At 40.0% G+C, this 23612-nt stretch overlaps 2 protein-coding genes across 22 annotated transcripts in view; one reads left to right on the plus strand and one right to left on the minus strand.

Annotated features, from left to right (window-relative positions):
• The window catches only part of sdk (sidekick cell adhesion molecule), a 113317-nt gene that overhangs the window by 8554 nt on the left and 81151 nt on the right, over positions 1-23612 (minus strand). For 12 of the 21 annotated variants that reach the window (XM_089475616.1, XM_089475624.1, XM_089475620.1 and 9 more), the window contains exons 4-10: positions 22743-22919; positions 19122-19875; positions 18170-18297; positions 17560-17817; positions 3789-3908; positions 3349-3504; positions 371-799 (exon numbers count right to left, since the gene is read on the minus strand). In XM_089475616.1, the coding sequence (XP_089331742.1) occupies positions 371-799; positions 3349-3504; positions 3789-3908; positions 17560-17817; positions 18170-18297; positions 19122-19875; positions 22743-22919 (2022 nt within the window). The remainder of the gene's footprint in view (positions 1-370; positions 800-3348; positions 3505-3788; positions 3909-17559; positions 17818-18169; positions 18298-19121; positions 19876-22742; positions 22920-23612) is intronic. The other 9 variants (XM_089475629.1, XM_089475632.1, XM_089475631.1 and 6 more) reach the window with 4 other exon arrangements.
• Positions 9143-11028, plus strand: LOC149267880 (uncharacterized). The gene is made up of 2 exons (XM_089475637.1): positions 9143-9253; positions 9459-11028. Exon 2 carries the CDS (start codon positions 9530-9532, stop codon positions 10886-10888), a length of 1359 nt encoding a protein of 452 aa, XP_089331763.1. The 5' UTR covers positions 9143-9253; positions 9459-9529; the 3' UTR covers positions 10889-11028.

Below are 23612 nucleotides of genomic sequence, written 5' to 3' on the forward strand. Positions count from 1 at the left end.
GAATTCGAGGTAGTTTTTTTTTCTTTCTTGTTTTTCTGCTGTTATGTATTTCTCATTGTTGTTATTGTTGTTCCATTTCTTGCTGTAGTTGTTGTTGTTGTTGTTGATTTGCTGATGAGATTTACATGTTCTCTCTCTAATTACATACACGGCCCCAGGGCCGAAATCAGCTGCTCAAACAGCAGCCGGTGAGTTGGTATGTTCGTCTGTCTCTGTATGTGTGTGTGTGTGTGTGTGTGTATATGCGTGTGTCTGATAAATCAATTGCCAATACCACAAAGATCCATAACCTTGGCAACAACTACATACATACGTAACGCTAACCCAGACAGAAAAAGTGTAGACTGAACGCTTAGATTATGGGACTTACCCAGTTCGGAGACCTCGCGACGCTGTATAATAAATTTGGCTATTGGACTGTTGCCATCGAAGCCCGGCGTCCAGGACACATTGATGCTGCGCTGATGCGGCTCGGGCAGGCGCTCCACCCTCACGTTGCTGGGCGGGAACGGCAGCTCGATGACACTGAGCATTGCCGAGCGCGTCTCATTGCCGCCGGGCGATGTCACCACACACGCATAGCTGCCCACATCGCTCGCCCGCACCGCCTGTATCTCCAGCTGGCCATCCGCCTGGACGCCAACGCGCTGCGAGTTGACAATGGGCGTCGATTGGCCCTCGCGATACCAGTCGATGTTGTACGGCACGCTCGGATCGCTCGACACCTTGCACTGCAGCGTTGCGGTTAGGCCAAGCAGCACGGTTGTGTCTACCGGCGGTTGAATGATTTGTGTGCGCACTAAAGTGTAAGAGAAATACAAAAAGAAAGATAGGGAGAGACAGAGAGAGAGAGAGAGAGAGAGAGAGAGTCAGTAAAATGTCATTTAACTGCGAATCAGATAATCATTCGTCGTTGCCTACGGCTGAGCTACATACTAGAGACCAATTGCTGGCGCATAGGAATTAAAGCTTTAAGGCTTTGCATGTATATGGGTACAAGTACATATACATATATACACATATAGACATTCATGCACATATCTATATATATATATATATACGTTTTTCGCCTGCTTTTTCAGTCACTTGGCCGCATCATACATCAAAAGTTCAACGCGCTCGACCAGACTTTGAGCCGAGTCCGTTCTGGGCCTTCTTTTTTCTCCCATATATTTTATTTCTATTTTTTTTTTGCTGCGCTTTCTTTCTGGCCCTGACGACCTTTTTGTTGTTGTAGTTGTTAGTGAATGCCGCTGCCTCGTTTGCATACCCTACACTACATTCGCGCACATACAAATGCATACTCTTTTTGGTTTTGATTACCGTCCTCATACGCCATGCGTTTCATGCAAAACAAAATGCCAAAACTAACAAGAATCTAGCACTGAACGGCTATTCACGACTGTTGACATACAGATTATCTAGCTATATGTATGTATATCGATGTATTTGTGTATATATCTATTTCATATTTCATATTTTATATTTTGTATAGCATATTTCATATTTTTTTCATATGTATGTATTCTATTTCCTATTTTGTATTTTGCACTTAGTATTTTACATTTTATATTTTATATTTATATTTTATATTTTATATTTATATTTTATATTTTATATTTTATATTTTATATTTTATATTTTATATTTTATATTTTATATTTTATATTTTATATTTTATATTTTATATTTTATATTTTATATTTTATATTTTATATTTTATATTTTATATTTTATATTTTATATTTTATATTTTATAGTTTATATTTTATATTTCATATTTTATATTTTATATTTTATACTTTATATTTCATATTTTATATTTTATATTGTAAATTTTATATTTCATATTTCATATTGCATATTCCTTATACATTATATATTATATATTCCTCACATTTCAAATCTTCATTAGGCTCACGCACGTATATACTCGCTTCAGCTCGATGTACGATGCAGCTCAGCTGCACCGCTTTGCCAATTAGCCGACATTGATGTGGCCTTTTAGTGAGTCGTTCTAGCTGCAGTTAAAAGCCAGGCTTGCGGACTGCTTTATTGCATTCAAAATACAACAATGCGCTAAAAAACTCAATTATTATTGTTGTCATAGCTGCTTGATATTGTCATCGTCATTGCTAATGCTATTGGCACTGTCATTGTCATTGTTGTTGCTGCTGTTGCTATGGCTGTGGTTATGGTTGTGGCTGTGCCTCTGGCTGCGGCTTTGATGGCAATATAATGCATTATGTTGGTGCCAATAGAGTTTTAGCTGATTTGACCCGCGACCCGCGACCCACGCAGCTGCTTGTGGCGCAGTCTTGGTTGGTTTTTATGGTGCTGCCGTTGCTGCCACACTTTGCCGCATGCTGCATCGCTGACAATTTGCAATTGCGGCAGCTCCTGGGCACTAATATTATTAACTCTTTCCATTGCTGTGGTCGCTGTGTGTAACTGTGCGTGTGCGTGCGTGTATGTGTGTGTGTGTGTGTGTGTGTGTGTTAAAAGCATCAAGCAAACTTGCATGAACAAGCTTAAATGCATTTCCACATACATTTAGCAGCAGCGTAATCTCAACTAATCAATTTCTCTGTGACTTCCTCATACCGATATAGCTTAAAGAATATAAGAGATATATACCAAAGATCTTGTTTTATGTTTTCTTCTTCTCTTATCTTCTGATAATATGCCTTGTACGCTCTCTCACGATCATTAAGTTTTTATGATCATTCAATCAATCCAATTAGAACTGCAATATCTTTCAGTTGTACTCAATTCCAAGTCTTCAATTGTAGTAATATCATTCATATGCTCACGCAGCTCAGGCTTTTCCTCATTCATCTATCCATCTCCCAGGGGAATATCTTATATATATATTATCTCATATGCTCCTCAAAATCTTTGTTCTCTACGTTATATTACTCTCGATTAAATTCGCCATACATTTTCCCATGCTTTTCCTACCTATTTCCCTCTGATAGGTAGCTCTCTCATGCAATTTCCCATATGTCCCGAAAATAACTATAGCAAGACCTGGCAATATCTCTTGTTATTTTAAGCTCGCTCTCTAGGAGTTTAGTTGCATGAATTTGATTTAATTAATGGGTGCAACAGAAAATGTTCTAGCTCAGTTAGCTCAATTAAACGGGGTTAGCTAGGCAGTTGCAAATATATAAATTCGCATATCTAAATTATATTAGTTAGCATTCCATTGGCCCAGCATCCGGTTGAGCAGACACAAAAGATATAGATGTGTATATGCAATTAGTTTTGATTGGGGGAGTTATCTCTGCAGCTCTATAGCTCTGTAGCTCTGTAGCTCGGCCCACCGACCGACATTCGATTACTTACCCAGTACGCTCAGATAGGCCTCGCCCTTGACGCTGCCCGCCTCGTTGGCCCGCACACAGATGTAGAGGCCCGCGTCGGCGGCGCGAATGCTTGAGATGAGTAAATCGCCAGATTCGAGTATTTGAACACGGCTCGATAGCTCGACCAATTGAGTTTCTAATGTTGTTAAAATTAACGGGCGGGGGAGGAGTCCGACGATAAAGCAAGCGGGTTGCAGTTGCAGTTGCAGTTACAGTTGTGGCACAGTTGCAGCAGTTTACAGTTAGCAGTTTAGTCAGTTGGGTTAGCATACGAAAATAATAAAATATGTAAACAAAAAAAAAAAAAAAAAGTACACGAATAAACATCGAGATTAGATTAGCATTTCGGCTACAATTTAAACGTGCATTCACATATATTCATATCGATAATCAAATATGCATGTGCTGCTCCTCACTCACCATTGTAGATCCAGGTGATGTTTGGATTCGGTGCGCCGGCGGCCCGACAGGATATGGTTGCATCCTTGCCATCCAGTGCGGTTACGTTCTGCGGCGGCTGCTCCATTATTGGGGCGGAGGCTGTGAATGGATGATGTGGATCGAATGTTGAGTATTCTGGCAAACTGAGACGCAAATCATGCATCAAGGTGTGGATAATTTCGTGGTGGCTGTGCGTGTGTGTGTGTGAGTGTGTGTGTGTGTGTTCAACTCAATGGCAAATACGTGGCTAAGCATGCATGCACACTCAAGTGTGTGAATGTATGTGTGCGTAGGTGTTGGTGTGTATGACAGTGTGTGTGTGTGTGCCAATATTTGTTTGTTGTGCGCTATATGCGCCCACAAACAATACTTCAATATTGACATACACAAAGTAGCCAAGGATAATATCAATATTAATGCAACCATCTGGCAACGCCATAATCTCATTGGCTACTTAGGTAAATACACAAATTTTACAATTCACAATATTAAGTCACTTATGAGTATGTGTGTTCCGGAATTGTGGAATGATACACTTAATATGTGTTTCAATTCTCATACATTACAATTTGCTGTTAGATTAGGTTTTCCGATTCGAATTTATAATGTCTGTATATATGTATGTGGCTGTACAAATAGATATTATGATATTTACTTTCGATTAATTTATCTATAATTTCTTGTGAACTATTTGAATGAAACATACAGTGAAAATTAGTTACGTGCAATTATAATTAAATACTTTTCTACTCAATATTTATTAAATAATATATTAAATAATATAAATATATTTATTAAATAATATAAGAGAAATACAAATTGCTACAGCTCCATTAAATTAGTATTCTTAGTGGAATGTCGGAATGGATTATGCTATTACATATTTAGTACCCAAAAAAAAAAAAAAAATTCTACAAAATTAATCCAATTATTATTTGTTATATTCTGTAGTGGAATGTTGGAATGGAACTTGTTATTTCCATAGCTGCATAAAAATCTATACAAATTTTTGCCCCACTTAAAGAATTTGACATATGTTGTAGTGGAATGATGGAATGGAACATTAATTCCATAGGAAATTTGTAATGGAACATGATATTTCTTATTCAAGCGCCTGCAATTACAATTAGTGGCATGTTGGAATGAAACACAATAAGCTTGACATGCATGCAACAATACACGTTTAACATGAATTAACTTTACCAATGGAATTTTGGGAATAAAACAGAATATGCACACAAACATTCCGCAAATATGATTGCAATTCCAAATTGTTGTACTGAAATACATCTTTCACTATACGCAAGGTCAATTTATTTTATTTGTAGCTGCTGCCACGCCTACGCCAACGCCAATGCCAACGCCAACGCCAACGCCCTCGTTCACAATGACATTAAAAACTCCGGCAGCGGCAGCAGCTCTCAATTATTTATTGAGTCGCATACTTGGCAAATGTTTTCTCTTCATTTTATTTTTGTTTCATTTTCATTTTAATTTTCATTTTTCATTGTTGCCATTTTTTTTTATACACACATATATTTTGTAAAAATGGCGATTGTCAGGCTGCAAGCAACTTTTGCTGTTGTTGCTGTTGTCGTCACTTACGCAATTCGAATCGCAGCAGAAGTAATAATGTAATTATTTCATATGATGCAACCATTTTAACTCCGCTTATGTAAATAAGTGCATAAAATTACAATAAAACCTTTTTCGCGTGCTTTTTCCTTTTTCAATTTTACATTAAGATATTAAGTGCTCCACGACTGTGTGAGTATGTGTGTACGTGTACGTGTACGTGTGTAGGTGTGTGTAAGGTATATTGTATGGCTTGCGGCGCAACTGTAGACAACTGTTATACATTGCACAGGGCAACAAAAAAGGCAGTAAACTGTGCTCTAGTCGGCAGTGTCCGACTAGCAGATACCCTGTATGTTGAGAAAAGTCCACGTTTTATCAATTTCTATATGCACACATATACATACACAGATACGTACACATGTGATGGGACATAGACTTGTAGTTCGATTTAACCATGGGAACTGAATTAATGAGTAGTTTTTCATCTTGTTTAAAGCATGCTCATTTTTTTAAGTGTAAACAACACCGAAATCTACAAACTCAGCTTGCCACCCCCAGCATTAGTGGTGAAGAAAGCAAAACGAATTATCGATAGATATCGATAGTAAATAAATACGGATGGATAATAATACAATCGATATTTATCGATTGTACGGAAATGAGATGATTTGAGAATATTAAAAATTATAATATAGATAGAAATATGGATAGTTGGTTAGGTCGACTCAACACATAATCCTAATTAATCATTCTAATCTGCCACGCCTTCTTGCGTTCTGTCACATAGTCATGCAGAATGCCAATATACCTAAAATTTCACATTTTCAATGGGTTCCGGGCATGAAAATAAATCGTTAAATAATACAGACGAGAAGAGTGAAGGGAGCTGCAGCGCACTGATAATGGTAGCAAATATTTATGATCAATATTTTAAGCACAAAAATGAAATTCATTCGCCCCCAAATATATATAGTTAAGCATCGTCATCGATAAATGCAGAATCCGATTTTATGCAAAATTGAAATCCAAACAAAAACTGCAACTTCATCCAGGTGGGCAAAAACAAAGAAGAATAAAAAAAAGAAGAAGCAAAGCCAACGCAAATTGAGTGGGTTAAAAAGTTAAGCGTGAAGCTCGCTCTTTAAGTGGCCATTGAATAGCCGACAAGTTAATTAGGTTTAAGTGCTGCTTCTTCCTGCCGTCCACCCCCCAAGACTTTGACCAATTTAATAATTAAGGCAAACGACAAAGCAACGAAGACATTACGCACTCTATGTGAACGCGCGAGTCGCGCGACTCGAGTGGGCCTATGCGTTGCGTTGGCCACATTCGTTGATTTTTATTGAGTAATTACAACAATTATGCCAGAGCATGAATAATAATAAAAAAAAAACTCAAACTATTGAAGAAGAGGAACAAGTATAATTAACCGAACGACAGCTGAGGGAATTTACAATATCCCATTGAAATTTTCACTTTATGCATAATTTAGTTGCCTCAACTCGCGTTTCATTGAGATTTGTTCGCAGCCAAGCGAACTTTGATTATGGGGCGAGGGCTGTTTGAAACGTAATCCGAAATTTATATCAATTTAAAAATGTGTAGTTCTGTATTTCTTCTTATTATTATTTTTATTTTTTTTTTTTTTTTATTCATAATGAACCTCATTTGATAATACAGAACACATTGTCTAAATAAATATTTAAATATTATATAAATATAAAAAAATCTATATATATTTCTGCGATCTTGATCTTGCTTTGCTTTGATTCAAGACCCCATCGAAGTACCGTCTTTTCATAGACCTCTTCTTTCCTAGGCACAAGTTTCCCAGGTTTGGGGCTTAGTAATATGTTCTATTCCTCCACAAATGTTATATCAACTATTTGCTTCCTATTCGTATAATAGTAAAAATACATGCAAAATATCAACTGATCAATTTCGTCCTATTGTCGGCCTAGCTATTGTCCTAAATAGATATAGTTTCAATAAATGAATTTGAAATTACCATAATTTCTAACCAGACCTCGCATGTATTTATGCGTAAGTAGCCTAATTTTTGACCAAGCTCAAGAAGTACTATAATCAAATGATTGCACAGAGCTCGAGTGATGTGCGAAGCACTCATTTGCCAACAGGTTTTCGGAATTTATTGAGCGCCATTCTGACGAATGGCCCAAGAACACGGTAATGTTGGCCAGACATGTTAATAATATATATATATATGTATATTATATTATTTATGTATAGATTTACTTTATATTTGTTATTCAGTAGCCAAGTAAGCCTCAGCTGGAAATCGTTGAGACTAATCGTGAGAACGAGCCCCACACATTTATTGATCCAAGAAATTCGTAGCGATTGCCTTAAAGTGTAATACGGACTGTACGGTTATTCATTACGGCGGCTTAAACAGGCGGATGGAGGTCACGTTAACGTGTTAAAAGTGCTTAAGCGGCTGCATGTCAAAGGGCATTGCCCCAAACCCAAGGAAAACAACTTGCCGCCTGCCTCCTGCCCGTCTGCCCCCTGCCTCCTGCCAGCTCCTCTCTACTGCCATCAGCTTGTTGCGGCTGTGCACGCAAAGGGCATATTAAAGAAACGTGTCCAATAAAACGAAAGAGGCAACATTTTCGCTTTTATTTCTTTTCGTTTTGAATATTTATACTCGTTGACTAAGCAAACAAGAGTATATTAGCTTCCTTTTATTTGCTTTGCGATGTCTCGCCGTCTGTTTGCTGTTGCGGCTGAGAGACTTGCAATTTGGAATAGATTTTTGTGTGGTTTATCCAGTCTAGAAAATTTGTAGAATAGAGTGAATAGAGAAAAGTAGCCAACATTCACACTTGACCCTCGCTACGGACTAGACTTCCAGTTACTGCAGAAGTGGTCTAGAAAATCTGTAGAATAGAGTGAATAGAGAAAAGTAGCCAAAATTCACACTTGACCCTCGGTACGGACTAGACTTCCGCCTTTGATGGCCGGAGGCAATGCAATTGAGTTTGAGCGAGCATGGAGCAGTCGTTGGCACCCGGACAACAATTAGGCGAGAGTGAAAGGAGCATCCGATGCTAGTTTTAATCCAGTTTTAAAATTTGTTGCATCAACGACATATTGATCTGCATAGCCAACAGGGGTGGGGCACGATTTATGCCACGTGCACCATGCAGCGTGCAGCGTGCCGCAACTTAAGCCGTGGTTGCTATTGTTGCATGGCATTCGTAATTAATATCAAGTTGACCCACTAAGGCGACCGCCTCAAGTTAAAGCCGTTATAATAAAGCCCTCGCCAGGAATGACGTGCACCGGCGATAAGTGCCAGCGCCCGCCCGTAAAGTGCTTGCCCCAAGGACCCCGGGCCACTGATGGTGGGGTTGTGGCTGGGTGGCGCCGGGTGGTGCTAGCTGATGCCTGTTGGCTGTTGGCTGTTGGCTGGTGGGTTGTTTGGCAGCGCTGGTGCTGGTGGTGTGGCTGGTGGTGTTGGTGGTGGTGTTGGTGGTCGCGTTGCTGGTTATGCATAATATTTGCATGGGAATTGCGGCGTATTTTGCATTAAGCTCTTTGTATAAACTGTGGGCAAATCCTTAGCCGCAGCTAAGCACACTTTTCACCCGCTTTAAGACACAATGCAATGCCGAGCAGTTTTAATTGATATACCTATTTCAGTATCACTTTCATTGCATTTGCCAAGATCCAAGCAACCCATAAACATCTTGGTTCAATTTCAAATACATTCACTCGGATCGTAGCAGGCGAATAGTTACGCTACCCTTTGGGAAACCTGAAATTTCTCAGTCCTACTCTAGCATCAGTTGAATTCGGTTGTGATTTACAAATCTCGAAAGTTCACAAAAATATATAAAAAAGTAAATTTTTTTGGTTTTTGATTTTATATTTTGTATATTCTATTTTGATATCAACGAAAAAAAAAAAAAAAAAAAAAAAAACAACAAAACAAAATGAGCCGCATATTACGTGTATTTAGTAAACTTTTTTCCAAACTCCTGTCGCGCCTTTTGGGTTCTTCGTCAGCTTCTTCTAATTCCAATAACTATGCTGATGCAAATGCAGAGGCTAATCGTATCACAGGTACAGACACTGAAATTGACGCACCGATCACAGATGAGACTGCGGACAGTGCCATGGAAACGGATAATGTCAGCACGAGCATGAATAGTGGCTCCGATTCAGATGTTTTCATGAATGATCTACCCACTGGGAACAATGTGCAGGAACCTGTGAACATGACCCTTCACGTGAACGTACATAGTCACACGGATCTAGCTCAGCCGACTTGCAGGGAACTTGGATCGGAGCCCGAAGAAAATTATCATGGTGATTCATTGGTTTTCGCGAATGAGCCGCCTACGATATATTATTTGGAATGTAACCAGGAATATGCGTCCCGGCTAGTCATTAACGTAGAAAATCACTCTGAAAGGAATAATACTGCTAATCTAACGGATATTTCCATGGAAGATTCAATATGCGTTGCCTTTATGTGTCGCTCGGATACTTCCACAGCTGCCAGCTCTGGTGCTCCTAGTTATCGCTGCTCTGATACTCCCACCAGTTGTGCTGCCCCGGACGCCTCTGAGAATACCTCAGTTGCCACACTCACTAACACTATCCACACACTCACAGACACTGCCTTAAATACCACAAATAACACTTCGTGTCTCGATTTGAATTCCTTGAAATTACAGTTATTGATTTCAAGGTTTCCATTCCAAAATTTTTTGGTGGAACTACGCACACATGCGCTAAAACAGACTAATAAACAACGCCTTACACTACGTGAATATACTGATTTGCGCCGGATCGCCAGACGTCAATGGTTCCAGCTGCCAAATCATATCAAGCTGAGGTATTCTCAGAGGGCAGCTCGGGAGGAGCTGAGAGCTATAAAAGGTGAGATGCACATGGATGAGGAGCATCAGAGCGAAAAGTTGATGAAATATAGGAAGAAGACTACAGAGAAGGAGAAGGTGAATAAAGCTGAAGATCAAACTAAACGGGAGGATGCATCTGCAGACCGAGGATCTGAAAATCAAGATGATCAGGCCAAGCGCAATCAGGAGGAAGATCAAGAGAAAAACACTAACAACGTGAATCATGAAACTGAAACTGAAACTGAAAACAACAATAACTTGCAAATGGAAGACGAGAAGCAGGAAAATAAGGCTCCTGAAATGGAGGATAACGTCAGCCCGATGGATGTCGATGATTGCAAGGAGCCAGAACGTCCGTCGACTAGCTCAGGTTGTGCTAAAGGAAAACGTAAAGGATCACCGCTTCGCGGCGACGAGCCCGTTGCAAAGAAGCGCAATCGCGTAGCTGCTTCCAGTGAGGCGAACGAGAATCCTGCACCATCGCAGGACTCTGTGAATAGCCCAACCGATTCACGTTCGCCGAACTCAAATGGGCGTCCGCCACAAAGTGGAAACGATTACACAGCTTGGGTAAAGTCGCCGCCAGAGAAGACTGATAAGAACAAATAGAGCGTTTCCGATTTGCAATTTGAATTCAAGGATATGTTGTGTTGGCAGGATGTTTATATTTTGTATAACGAAAAATGATATATGATATATTATATATGCAATAAAGGTCTGGATATTGATTATTGTCGATAGAAACCATAGGAAGACCGAAATTATCTCTTGTTTATGGATTGGTCGGGTCGCATAGGACTCTCTTCTTTTGTTTTTTGTTTTTTGTTTCTGCTTCTTTTTTATGTTTTCAGCTTGAGTGGGGAGTTAGCATGTAGTTAAAGTGTTTTTAACTGCCAATCAAACTTGATGTAACCTCAAAATCAACTGCAATTACGTGTGCTACGAACGCCAGGTGGCGCCACCTGTTGTTTGCCCCGGGCACAATGTGAAGCAGCCAAAGAAGAGGCTACCAAAGCACAAAGTAAGCAAACAACTTTCAAGTGTTGCGTGTATTGTGTTATTTCAGCTGTGCGCACGGATGTGTGCGAGTGTGTGTGTGTGTGTGAGAGAGAGAGAGAGAGAGAGAGAGAGAGAGAGAGAGAGAGAGAGAGAGGAAGGCAGAGACAGAGACAGAGAGAGTTGAATTTAAACTGATTGCATGACTGCATCTAAATTTCACAGTGTGTGTGTGTGTGTGTGTGTGTTTTTGGCTACATCTGTGTGTGGCGCCTTGGCCTGCCAAGTGCCGGAAAATGTTGCCACGCCCCCAGCGCCCAGTGCCTCTTCATTAATACGTTGTTGTTTGTGGAAACTTTGGTAGCTGCATAGACAAACAGTGAAGCGTCTGCAAACTGCCAGGAAGCAGCGATTAAAATCACTTTGCGTTTCGGGAAATTACAAAATTATGTTACTCGAGCAGCTCAAGCAGCCGGAAAATGCGCAACAACAACAGCAACGTCAGAGGGCCAAAGGTAATGTGCTAAATTTTGCCAGGTGCAATCCAAAAGCCAAACTTATGCCAGCCAAGCTAACAACAGCAGCAGAAGCAGCAACAGAAAAAAAAAAAAAAAACCGGAGAAGAAATATGCAAAACTTTTGCCAAGAGGCGGGCGCAATTAAAATGCAAACAACTTATGAACCCGACCCGGGTTGCTCTCCCAGTTGCCCCGTTGCCCCGTTGCCCGTCGCCTCCTCCTCCTCCTTCTACTCCGGCACCGTTACCGCTCGGTACGCGCTATCCTGGAAAATAATTTCAAGCCAGCTGCTCGCCCTCCCACGACCCAAACGTGCCACCGCCCCTCACCCACGCCACGTGACGCCTCGACCATCAAATGTTGTGGAGTGTGCGGCAGCTTAGCCAGCCACTTGTTGCCCCTTGTTGCCAGTTGCCAGTGCCACAGTTAAAGGCATAACTCATTGCTAAATACGTAAATAGAAGCGAATAAAAATAAACATTGGCTTGCACCTGTTGCCACTGAACGACTACCAAATACCTTCTAAACAGCTGCTGAACAAGCTCAAGTTTATTTCGATATTAATCGATTTTAGTCATTCGATTAACGATAATCTTTAGTTGTAAGACCTAATACACTTTTGATGCTAAAAATTTACATATTTATAGAATAATTTCCTGTCGATATTTATCGATATGTAAAAATTGCAAAATGTACGACATTATTTAAGGGAATCTTTGTATTTTTTTTTCTGCACATAATATTTATAATATTTATAATTTCATAATATTTACTGTTTACTAAAGGAAAGATCCATAAAACAATGCTGTAATTTATTTGTCTATTTTTAATATCGATTGTTATCGATTTTAGGTAGGAAAACTTTTGAGTAATAAGATGTGGCATATTTAATTCGTAAATTTGTTGCATTACTTTTAGCTTTACTTCACTTATGATTTTTCTAAGTTGATTCTGAAGTTCTCAAGTTATATTACGATATTTATATATTTAGATCTAATGTGAGAGAATCTCTGGTACTTCACTAATTAAAGATATATTTATGCCATATCCAACATCCGGGATCCAATCTATGCCCAAGTCCTATATACACTGCCACAAACAACATTTGCACGATATACTGTAAGTACCAAAGTCATTTGCGTAGGTGACAAATTCTGAGAACGCCAGCCACAAAAACTGAAGCTCAGCTGAAGGCTGAGACATTTTTCGCTTCTGTCTGTCTCCTCTGCAGCGGATTTTCGTTTTTACATTCATTTTTCTACACTTCAAGCTAAATTGCACAAATCTTTTGTATCACCTTTTCTTTTCTTTGTCTCTTTTGCCTTTAAACCGTAATTTTATTTATTGCTTTAATAAGTCAAATGGCTTAATTTAGTTAAGCAAATCATATGAATAACTTTCCGCCTGCTTTGATTGTATGAACTCAAATCAAATTTCGGGCTTTGAAAAACCTTTCAAGGCGAAACGTCTAATTGTAATTTATATCCCGGTGGATTATGAATGTGTAAATTCGAATATGAATTACGCAAGACGGAGCCGAACCGCTGTTGGTCCATTAGGAGTAGAAAAAGTAATGTGAATTTATGTCGAACAATGACAGCTGCGAGCAGAATGATGGATGAAACTAATCCTTGCCTGAAACTAAGGGACTCAAGTCCATTCCGATTACCTTCAGTTTGGACATGTTCGATGCTCAGTGCAGCAGCTGCAGCAATCTAAACAAATTAACTCAAATTGTGAGCTGCACATTAAGTGAAATGAGAGCTTATTAGGACTTGGGGTAAGGTAACTGAGCCATAAAATAAAATCACTCAACTTAAGTTGACAAAAGTTTTTCAATAAAGCGCGACGCCAACGCCAAAGCCAAAGCCAAAGTCGAAGCCGAGGGCGAAGTCCAAGTCGAAGCCGACATGGCCTGGCCCTGGCCGCAGCCAGGAATACAAAATCTTTTAACTAGTTGTAACTCAATGAAGTGCAGCGGGCAAGCGGTTCGCCAGCAGGGACAAATCCGTGGCATTGACTCAAGCCAGACAGTGAAAGAGAGAAAGAGAGAGAGAGAGAGAGAAGGGGGAGTGAGCAAAGCAAAGCTAAAGCAAAGCTCGACACGAAATATGCATCGAAATTTTCAATTTACATGGCCAGCGGACGACGAGAGCTCGACGGGCATGTAAACGTCGCCAAGCTCCATTAAAATGTAACCAAAAATATATATTAGACAGACAGACAGAGAGAAAGAGAGAGAGAGAGTGGGTGCAGGAGAGAGCGAAAGCTGCTCAGATAAAGAAAATAACAGTTGTTCAAGTTCTTAAAGAGCCATAAAATTGAAACAACTTAAACAAGAACTCTGGCCATCCCGCTCTACGCTTGCTCTCCCTTTCGCTCTCACGCTGAGCCACACCATGGATCTGCATATTTTTGCGACAAGTTGAGCACAGACGTCTGTCGGCGTCGCAGTGTCTCTGTGACTTGAGAGCAGGCAAACAAGTTCGCTGCCGAATGCTGACGTCGACGTCACCGTCGACAGCGACAGCGACAGCGACAACAGTTTGTCAAATATTTAAACGACAGCAGCTCCGACAACAGCAGCAACAGCAAAGAGCTGCACTTTCTAATGCATAATTGTTTAGTTGCTGTCAAACGGCCAAAACTTGAGCTGCATCAGCAGCCCAATTAAATAATGTAGCATGCTTTTTGGGGCACCGACCGAGCTGCAGCTGCGAGCTGCACAATGCGGGCTGAAAGACATGAATTAGCGTGGCATGCGGCAGGCATATGTCCAGTATATATGTATAAATAACTAAATAAATATATATATATGTACATTGACTAGATTCATGCTGCTTTTAGCTTTGGCATTTAGCTGCTGCTGGCAGTTTATATTTTAAAAAAAACTTTAAATTAATTACTTTGTTTTAATCATTTCAAAAAATGTGACTTTAAATGTAAATATATAAAACGCTATTAATAAACTCTTTTTTATCATTTGATATAGAATCTATGCATACAGTGAGTAACATTAATATTCGGTATTTTATTTTTCAATTTTAAACGCCCGTAAGGGTGGGCCAAAAACATCTAAGGGACACTCTAAAGAATAATGGAGATCATGCCAAGTATTAAACATAAACCGTTTTTAATAGAAGTCGAATCTGGTCAGAAAAACCCGAATATTGAAAAAACGCCAAATTTTTTTTTTTTTTTGGTATATGTATAATTTTTGTTAGTTATCTTAAAACTACTGTATTGATATAGAGATCATCGGAAAGGTAATTTTTCAATCTACAATTTAGCATTTTAACTTTTTTAATTTCAATTAATATTGTTTTATGGGCGTTTGATGTTGAAAAATAAAAAACCGAATATTAATGTTACTCACTGTATATATATTTAAAATATTTTTTTTTTAATAAATATTACACATAATTTATTTACTTCCTTTTATATGTCATAAAAAGATTTAATTTTAGCCACACCATTTACTTTTTATTTTATTTTATTTTATTTTCAAAATTATTTGATTAAAAAAAAAGAAAAAAAACCAATATCAAATATATGCGAAATTTTTTTTAAATTAAGCTTTGGTTTTAGCTGCACAGCAAAATTCGTCGAATTAGTTGCATTTCTTATTTATATAAAAAATATTTGAAAATTTCAATTTCAGACCACTCGATAACATAGTACTGTTAATGCAGCATTAATTATTTAAGAGTAAATTTGATTTTTGTCTGATATAAAATGATCAAAGTTCAGAAAAGAATTTGCCAAATAATAAAAGCTCGAAATCAATTCAAATGTGCTGCTGGGCTTTGTTGAGCTGCACAAGACCGAAAGTATATGGATGTATATACATATATGCATACATATATGCATGTGTATGTGTGTGTGTGTGTGTGTGCTTATGGGTGCGCCTGTTTATATGTATTTGCTGAGCATGTGTCCTTTCGTCTGTCTTTATTTTGCGCTATATTAAATTCATAAATATGCAAAATTCTCCCATGGCAAATGCAAACAATGTGTGTGTGTGTGTGTGTGTAGGTGTATGCATGTATTATTTAATACAAGCTACAAGCCTGTTGCATAGACATCGCCAGACCAGGCCAGGCACTTAACGGCACTTGGATGCCGCAGCGGCAAGTTCTCAACTCAAAATCTATGAATATTATGAACAAGAACAAGCTCGATGATAATGCACACAATGAGAATACGTACAATATTAATGATAATCATAATGGTAATTATTAATATTATTGCTGGTAAACGATACGGCAATAACAATAGCAAAAAGTCATGCATATTTATGAAATACCTTCAGCTTTTGCTCTTGAGCTTGAGCAAATAAACTGAGTTTTGCCTGCACTCAGATTTCAATTGCAGCTAATGCACAGTTAACAGTTAACAGGTAAATAAGTGTGATTATCATGTGGAATATGCGTAGTATATATAAATGTATATAAATATGTGTGGAATATTCATCTCTCTATTGTTTGCCTGCACAATCGGAATAACTGAGTTGGGTCTCTCTATGCATATGGATGGACAATGACTAGACTGAAGTCTATGGATGTTAATGAAGGATCCATGCACTTACAACTACATATAGATGTAGAGACATACATATACATATGTTAGCTACTCCTACGCAATATGTTCTATGCGTCTATGCGAAATTTCATATAATTTTATACTTTATACGAGGTTGGCTTTAAAATTATATATGTAGGTATATAATTCTTTATTATATTTATTATTATACATAAAATATATAGGTTATATTTTGATCTCACATTTTCATTAATTATAATTATTCAGTCCTCTATACCAAGCTGGTGCAGTTGTTCTAGTCGAACGGACGCACAGAGAGTTAGCTGTCTAACTCTCTGGACAAAGCTAAATTGTCTCAGCTCTTCGCCCTGATCAACACTATATATACTTCGTAGGCTCTGCCACGCCTCTTAAATACATTTTGATAAAACCAATCTGCCCAGATTTCCCATTTTCAAGAGTTCAAAACTTGTATGATATATATCAATAAAAATATGAAATATAAAAGTTGTCAATTTTTTAAATAAAGTTTCTTAAATCTATATACTAAATTTGGTACAATCAATTTGTTAGTTAAAAGAAAGAAAGCCAATAAATTGTGCAAAAACTATTTAAAGAGTTCATTCAGTAGAACTCAAGTCAGTTAGATGTGCTTCAGGCTCTTCCGTGAAGACTTCAGCTCAATGCAAGTTTAGTAATTTAATAATCTGCTTATAGTTGAATTTTTGGTTAATAATTATAGTATTAATAATAATTGCGAGAGTGTCACAATTCACGCTAACTACAAACAATGGGAGTGGCAACAGTTTGTGGCACGTTGTTGATTTAATGCGGCATTTAAAATATGAGCATAAACTGCAAACAAATTGCCACAATTATGTTGCACTTGAGTCAACCCCCAAGTGGGGGGCCACATGGGGCATCATTGTGTGTTTTGTGTGTGTGTGTGTGTGTATGGGTGTGTTTGTTGCTGTGTGGCACTCGTGCTATGCCTGTTTGAGTGAATGCAAACACGAATGAGTGAACTGAAAATGAGTGCGATTTGAATGCCTTTCATGCAAGTGCAGAGTCTATATATACATACATACATATATAGCTATGTCTAAATTGATATATAACAGCGATAATGATCTAAATGTGAGTGAGTTGTTTTCTCAATTCGAGGTGCAGTGCATTGAGTTGTAAATGTGAGCTGTGAGCGTTTTGCATTCTTGATGCCCATACCAAAGCGAAACTCCTTGCGTTTATTACCCTTGCCAGGGTGTTTAGCGTTCATGCCCATGCCCGATCCCGATCCCGTTCCCGAGCCTGAGCCCGAGCCCGAGCCAGAGCCCGAGCCAGAACCCAAGCCAGATCCCGTTCCCGAGCCCGATCTCGGACCCGATCCCATGCCAGCATGCGAGGCTCGCACCCGCAAGATGCGCGGCTGTGCCAGACGCTTCACGCGCGGCTGCGGCACAGCAGCTGCTTCGGTTGTGGCTGCTTAATGTGGTTGATTGATATGAATGGGTTTATATATAGTTATATATATATATATATATATATATATATATATATATATATATATATATATATATATATATATGCATATGTTAGTGTTTTTGTTTTTTTTTTTCGATCATAACAGAGACAACAATGGCATTAATAAATGGGGAAGAAAGAGAGACAGAGACAGCACCGTTTTAGTAGAATGTTTTCATTGGGCGCAGCTCGAACTGTTTCTAGGAAGCGGATTTGGTTAGTAGAAATGCAAATATGATAAATATATATATATGTATATGGGATGGGCTTTAAATGGGGAATGCAATCAGTCGATTAGCACCACTTGACTCACTTTTCACACGCAGCCAGGTGTACGCCGACTTCTCGCCGGCCTCGTTGGTCGCCAGACATTGGAACATGCCCTCATCCTCCAGCGTCAGTTTTTTAATTATCAGCGTATTATCGGCTTTCACTGAGTACCTGCAATGTGTTTAACATTCATGAGTTGTAATTATTCACAAACATAGCCAGCCCGCCCACCTCCCCGCTGCAGCATACCGACCACACCACACTAATTGAGCTTTACGCCTATTAATCGAAATCGCTATGCTGGCATATTTCTGAGCCCTCGATTGCTCCGAATACCGATTTAACATATTTAATGCGTATAGATGGCCGTTCTGCTGCAATAAACATGTTTCATAATTGTGCTCTATTGATTCTGTGGTAATTTTCAGCACCGGCCGTAAAACAACCGCAGTGAATGGGTAAATGAATTCGGAAATCCAATAACAAATTATTAGTGTTGCAAGTGTTGCAAGAGTTTTACAGCACTAGGCTGCACACTTTACAGCACTGCCCAACTATTCCGATATAAGAGTGTTGAAAAATATTGTCTATTGGGTTTCATAAACATTAAATATCCTTCAGTTCATTATTTGATCTTTTGCTCAACACTATACTGTTCATTTAGCAACACTGCTTAGCTATTTGTATGTAAAAGTGTTGGAAAACACTGTCTGCCTTACAGTTCTGCGTCTTAAGCTCAAACTTTGCAGCACCGCTAAGCTATTTTGATGTGCTAGTGTTGGAAAACGCTGTCTGACCCAGACTATCAAGCACTAAATGTAATTAATCTAATATTTGAACTCCTAGCCAATACAAAAACAATCATTTTACAACACTACTCAACTGTTTTTACACTAAACTGCCTTAAGCTCACATTTAAGCTTCTAGCCAATACTAAAATCGAAATTTTACAACACTACTTGGCTATTTCAATATAAAACGACTTTCACACTTACCCGCCACTTTGTAGCTGCGCATCAATGCTTTCGGCATTGCGGAACCATTGTACCTGGGGCGTCGGATCGCCAACCACGTCGCATGGCAACACCACCTGACCACCAAAGTCGCCAAAGGTCTCGGCACGCATGGGCGTAAAGAACATGGGCGGCTCGAGGATGTAGACGTGGGCGCTGGCCGTGACCGTCCGATAGCCGCCGCTGCGCAAACGCACCTGGCAGGTGTACTCGCCGGCATGGGAGCTGTTCGCCTGGAGCAGGGCCAAGGTGCGGTTCCAGGGATTGTTGAGCGTATGCAGAATGCCGGCATTTTCCACGGGCAGTCCGTCCTTCAGCCAAATGGTCTCCAGCTCGTGTAGGGGCCGTGCATTGGCAATGCACTGCAGTTCGGCCACGCCCTCGCCACGCTTCAGTTTCAGATCCTGCGGCGGTACGATTATCTCGGGCGCCACCTCCACATACGGATCGCCTGTCACATTGAGATGTATAGGGGCGCTCGCCTCCTCCCTGCCCAGTTGGGTGTTCATGGCGTGTGCCCGATACGCGTGACGATCCTGCTCATTGGCGCTGAGCACGATCAGCTGATTGGCTTGGGTCAGGGCGTACTTGATGTCATAGTTGAGCGTTCTATTCTCCGCCTGCCAGGAGACCGACGGCTTCGGCACCGAATCAATGGCTGGCATGTCGAAGATGGCCGGATGACCGCTGACCACGGTCAAGTATCCCTCGTTCTGGTTCTCGAAGGTGCCCATATCTGTGTGTGTGTGTGTGGAAAACGAAAAGCAAACAAATGAAAACAAATGAAGTACACTGTGGTGAAAATGTGTGCGAGCAGCACCCCATCCCTCCCCCCGCAGATAGCTCGTTGTGTCACGCGAGCTAATTGAATCAGGCAGCAGTGGCCTCTGACCTGCGGGCTGGCAATTTTTGTTTAACCTCTTATCAAGTGGCACAGCGCACAGCCACAGCCGCAGACGCAGACCCAGTCTCAGTCCCAGCCCCAGCCCCAGCATGCCCCACTTCACTTCAATTCAGTGTGCTGAAAAGGCAACCCTCTCCGGGGCCCAAACTATGAGCTCTAAAGGTTATTAGTTCAGTTTAAGCGCTCTCCTACAATTAATTAAGTGCTCAAGACGCTTCAGTTCAGCGCCGTCTTGGGCCGCTCCCATGCAGCACGAGTCGTCATCGCCATCGTCATCGTCATCGTCATCATCAACGTTATCACGCAGCTCGTCAGCTTCATGGCTGGTGTGCCCGAAAAGAAGGTCACCAGCTTGTCAAGAGCTCGATTTATTAGGTTCAAGCAGTTGGGTAATGTGTGGTGCACACACACACACTGACACACACACAGACACACACACTCGCATACGCATAGCCCAAGTGTCGCTCAGAGTCTTTCACATTCGCACGCGCTCTCCCTCCCTCTCTCACTCTGCCTCTCCCTCGCTCACTCTCTCGGTATATGCGTTACACTTACAGCTCTCTAATTGTATGTTACTTGCTCTGCTGTGACCCTATTGCCACAAAACTGCTTCCTCTTGCTCTTGCTCTTGTTCTCGCTCTCGCTCTTACTGCTGCTGTTGTTGTAATTAAGTTCGCATTTAAGAAAAATTAGCAGCTATACCTATAGCTAGGCGAGCTGTGTGACAAGCGTTTGATTGGCAACCAGCCCTTAATTGCCAGCTTGATGGCCTTCCCAACTCTCTGCTCTCATGACACATGGCACACACACACACACCCACCCCTCTCTCTATCAGTCTCACTTCGTCATCCCTGTTCCCCAAGCATCCTTGTCACTTATCAAGTTGTCAGTTGACACATAGCGTTGCACGTGACTCCCAGCTGAAGTCAGCTGCTGCTGCTGCTGCAACAACAACTCAGCAGGAGAAGCAACAGCTGACAACAAAAGTTTCCATTGTCTATGCTGGCGATTAGAGCGCAATCTCCTTGTGCTCCTTCTCAAGTGCTTCAGCATTGGTGAGTTAATTAATTATCTAGTTACTGCTTATAGCTAATAATAACTAATTGACCCAGCTATAATAATATGTGTGCTCGGCACTTTATATACCAACTAATAATTCCCTAGCACACTTTCAGGCGCGCCAAAGAATGGCCTCTTACTGAGTTGTTTCATTTCATACAATTATATTGAAACGGAAAAAAGTGAAAAACTTTCAAATTCATTTTATAATCATTACGAACTTTTTCTCTCTTCAACTAGATGAAGCGATCGCTGGTGAGTTGGAACATCGCTTAGCTCCTATCATATTTATACCCATTAAAAATGTAATATTTAAAGTGTATTGCTATATTAAAAGTCTATAAGCAAAAGTATATAAACTCTTGCTGAACTACAAAGAAAATTTTGCATTTCTCTTTGATTGTCTCTGTCGACTCTCTAGAGTCGTTCATCTCATGAAGACATAGAGCCTTGAAATATTGCATTTTGTATCAGCTCCAGAGCTATTTTCTGTTTTATCGTAGAATCGATATCAAGCTTGCGATTTCTGGGCATTTCTTGCCCATTTCTACAACTAGGACATATCTCATTTTCATATTTACATTCAACTTAAAGTATGCCCGACTATCGAACACCTCTACCGTTTCGATAAATACCACTTCTACCACCTCTACAGTTTCGATAAGTGCTAATATTTTGTAAAATAGCTCACTTTACCAAGAAGCATTTAAAATTGATATTGAGCACCTGCTCAACACACAGATTGTCTAGCATTAACGACTAGAGAGTCTCTCGTGTTAAATTCTATTCAATTTCAGCTTATATTCATAATTAATAATTCATAATTCGAATATTCATGATATTAATTTTGTTAATTTTACGCTCAGAAATGAGCATGTTTACAATATTATTGATTTCTGTTCTGTTGTCTAAGCTCAACCTAATTCACATGTCAAATATTGTTAAATAATTGCTGTTCATAACGTCTAATTATAAATAATGAGCAGCTGAGCTCCACTTGCCTAAGACTGTAAATCAAATGCAGCTGTTACACTAACAAGAAATGATTAGTTACACAATTTTGGTTGGCTTTATATATATATATAGATATATGTATATACACTATATATATCTGTATATATTTATACATATATCATTAAAATCGTTGACTCTGCATCTGTTTTTGAGCTCGTTGAAATATTTTTCAATAATGCATTTCAAATGTTTGGTAGACCATAGCTCCTCAGACAGTCAATCAATCAGTCAGTCAATCATTTCAGCTAGTTTTGCATATTTATAAATATTTTTCATATGCTTTATACATATATTTTATTTATGCTTTGTGTGCTAAAACCACATTGGAGCCACTTCAGCTGAGACTGAGCCTTGTTGGAACAAGTGCTTAATGCTTATGTGTGTGTGTGTGCGTGTGTGTGTGTGCGTGTGAGTTCAATACAAAACATGTCAAATTGACATGCAGACAGGTAGTTAGAAATGTGTTCACACGTCATAAGCAGCAGGCTAATTACAATGGCTTTAGCAGCCGGTTCGATGAAACACTTGAAGCTGAATTTGTCACAAAGGGACAGCCAGCACCCGATACAAATATATATATATACATACATATATGAAGGTAGATATATACATGTGTGTGTACTTACAGGATACAACAACTTCACTCTTCTCGCTGAAAATGGAGCCAGCCTCGTTTCTGGCTATGCACTGATAGCTGCCAGCATCCTCGCGCTTCGTGTTGTGAATGCGATAAAATTGACTGGATGAATAATCGGCAACGGGTATGCCATCCTTGAGCCAACGATATGTGGGCTGTGGTGAGCCTGTGAATAAAGTTCGAGCATAATGCATAAGTAAAGGTTCAACTGAGTGTGCGTGCATATATATGTGTGTGTGTGTGTGGTGATTGCTGGCTGTACTTGAGCAGAGGGTTCTGGTAGGGGCACGCATTGTGGCAGCAGCAGCAGGAGTCGCAGGAGCAGCAGCAGCAGCAGGAGCAGCAGCAGGAGTCGCAGGAGCAGCAGCAGCAATTCGTATTTCGCATTTCGTATTGTTGCATAATGAACATGTTGTTAAAAACCATATCTCCTTTCTTATACAGCATCTACTCTATCTCTTTCTCTCTCTGTCTTTCTCTGTCTCGCTCTCAGCTGAGTGCGATTAAATCTTGTGCTGGCCACGCCCAATGCAAAAAAATAGAGGATATTACTTATAGTTCTCGTTGCGAGTGTGTATGTGTGTGTGTGTGTGTGTTTGAGTTTCCGTTGCCTATCGAGGGACCCTCGGCAGCAGCAGCAGCAGCGGCAGGAGCAGCAGCAGCAGCAGGAGCAGCAGCAGCAGCAATAATGGCAACAATGATAGCAGCAGGATGCTGGGCATACTCTCGCCCAACGAGCGCAACGAGATTTGGCACACAATTTAGCCAAATGCTATCGGAACGGGCAGCTAAATAAACGACTTTGCCATTATTGTTGCAGCGACATTTTTGATACCGATTTGCCGTCGAGCATTTAATT

This window comes from Drosophila arizonae, chromosome X (genome assembly GCF_054131065.1).
Source record: "Drosophila arizonae isolate 15081-1271.41 chromosome X, UAZ_ARI_1.0, whole genome shotgun sequence".
NCBI lineage: Eukaryota > Metazoa > Arthropoda > Insecta > Diptera > Drosophilidae > Drosophila > Drosophila arizonae.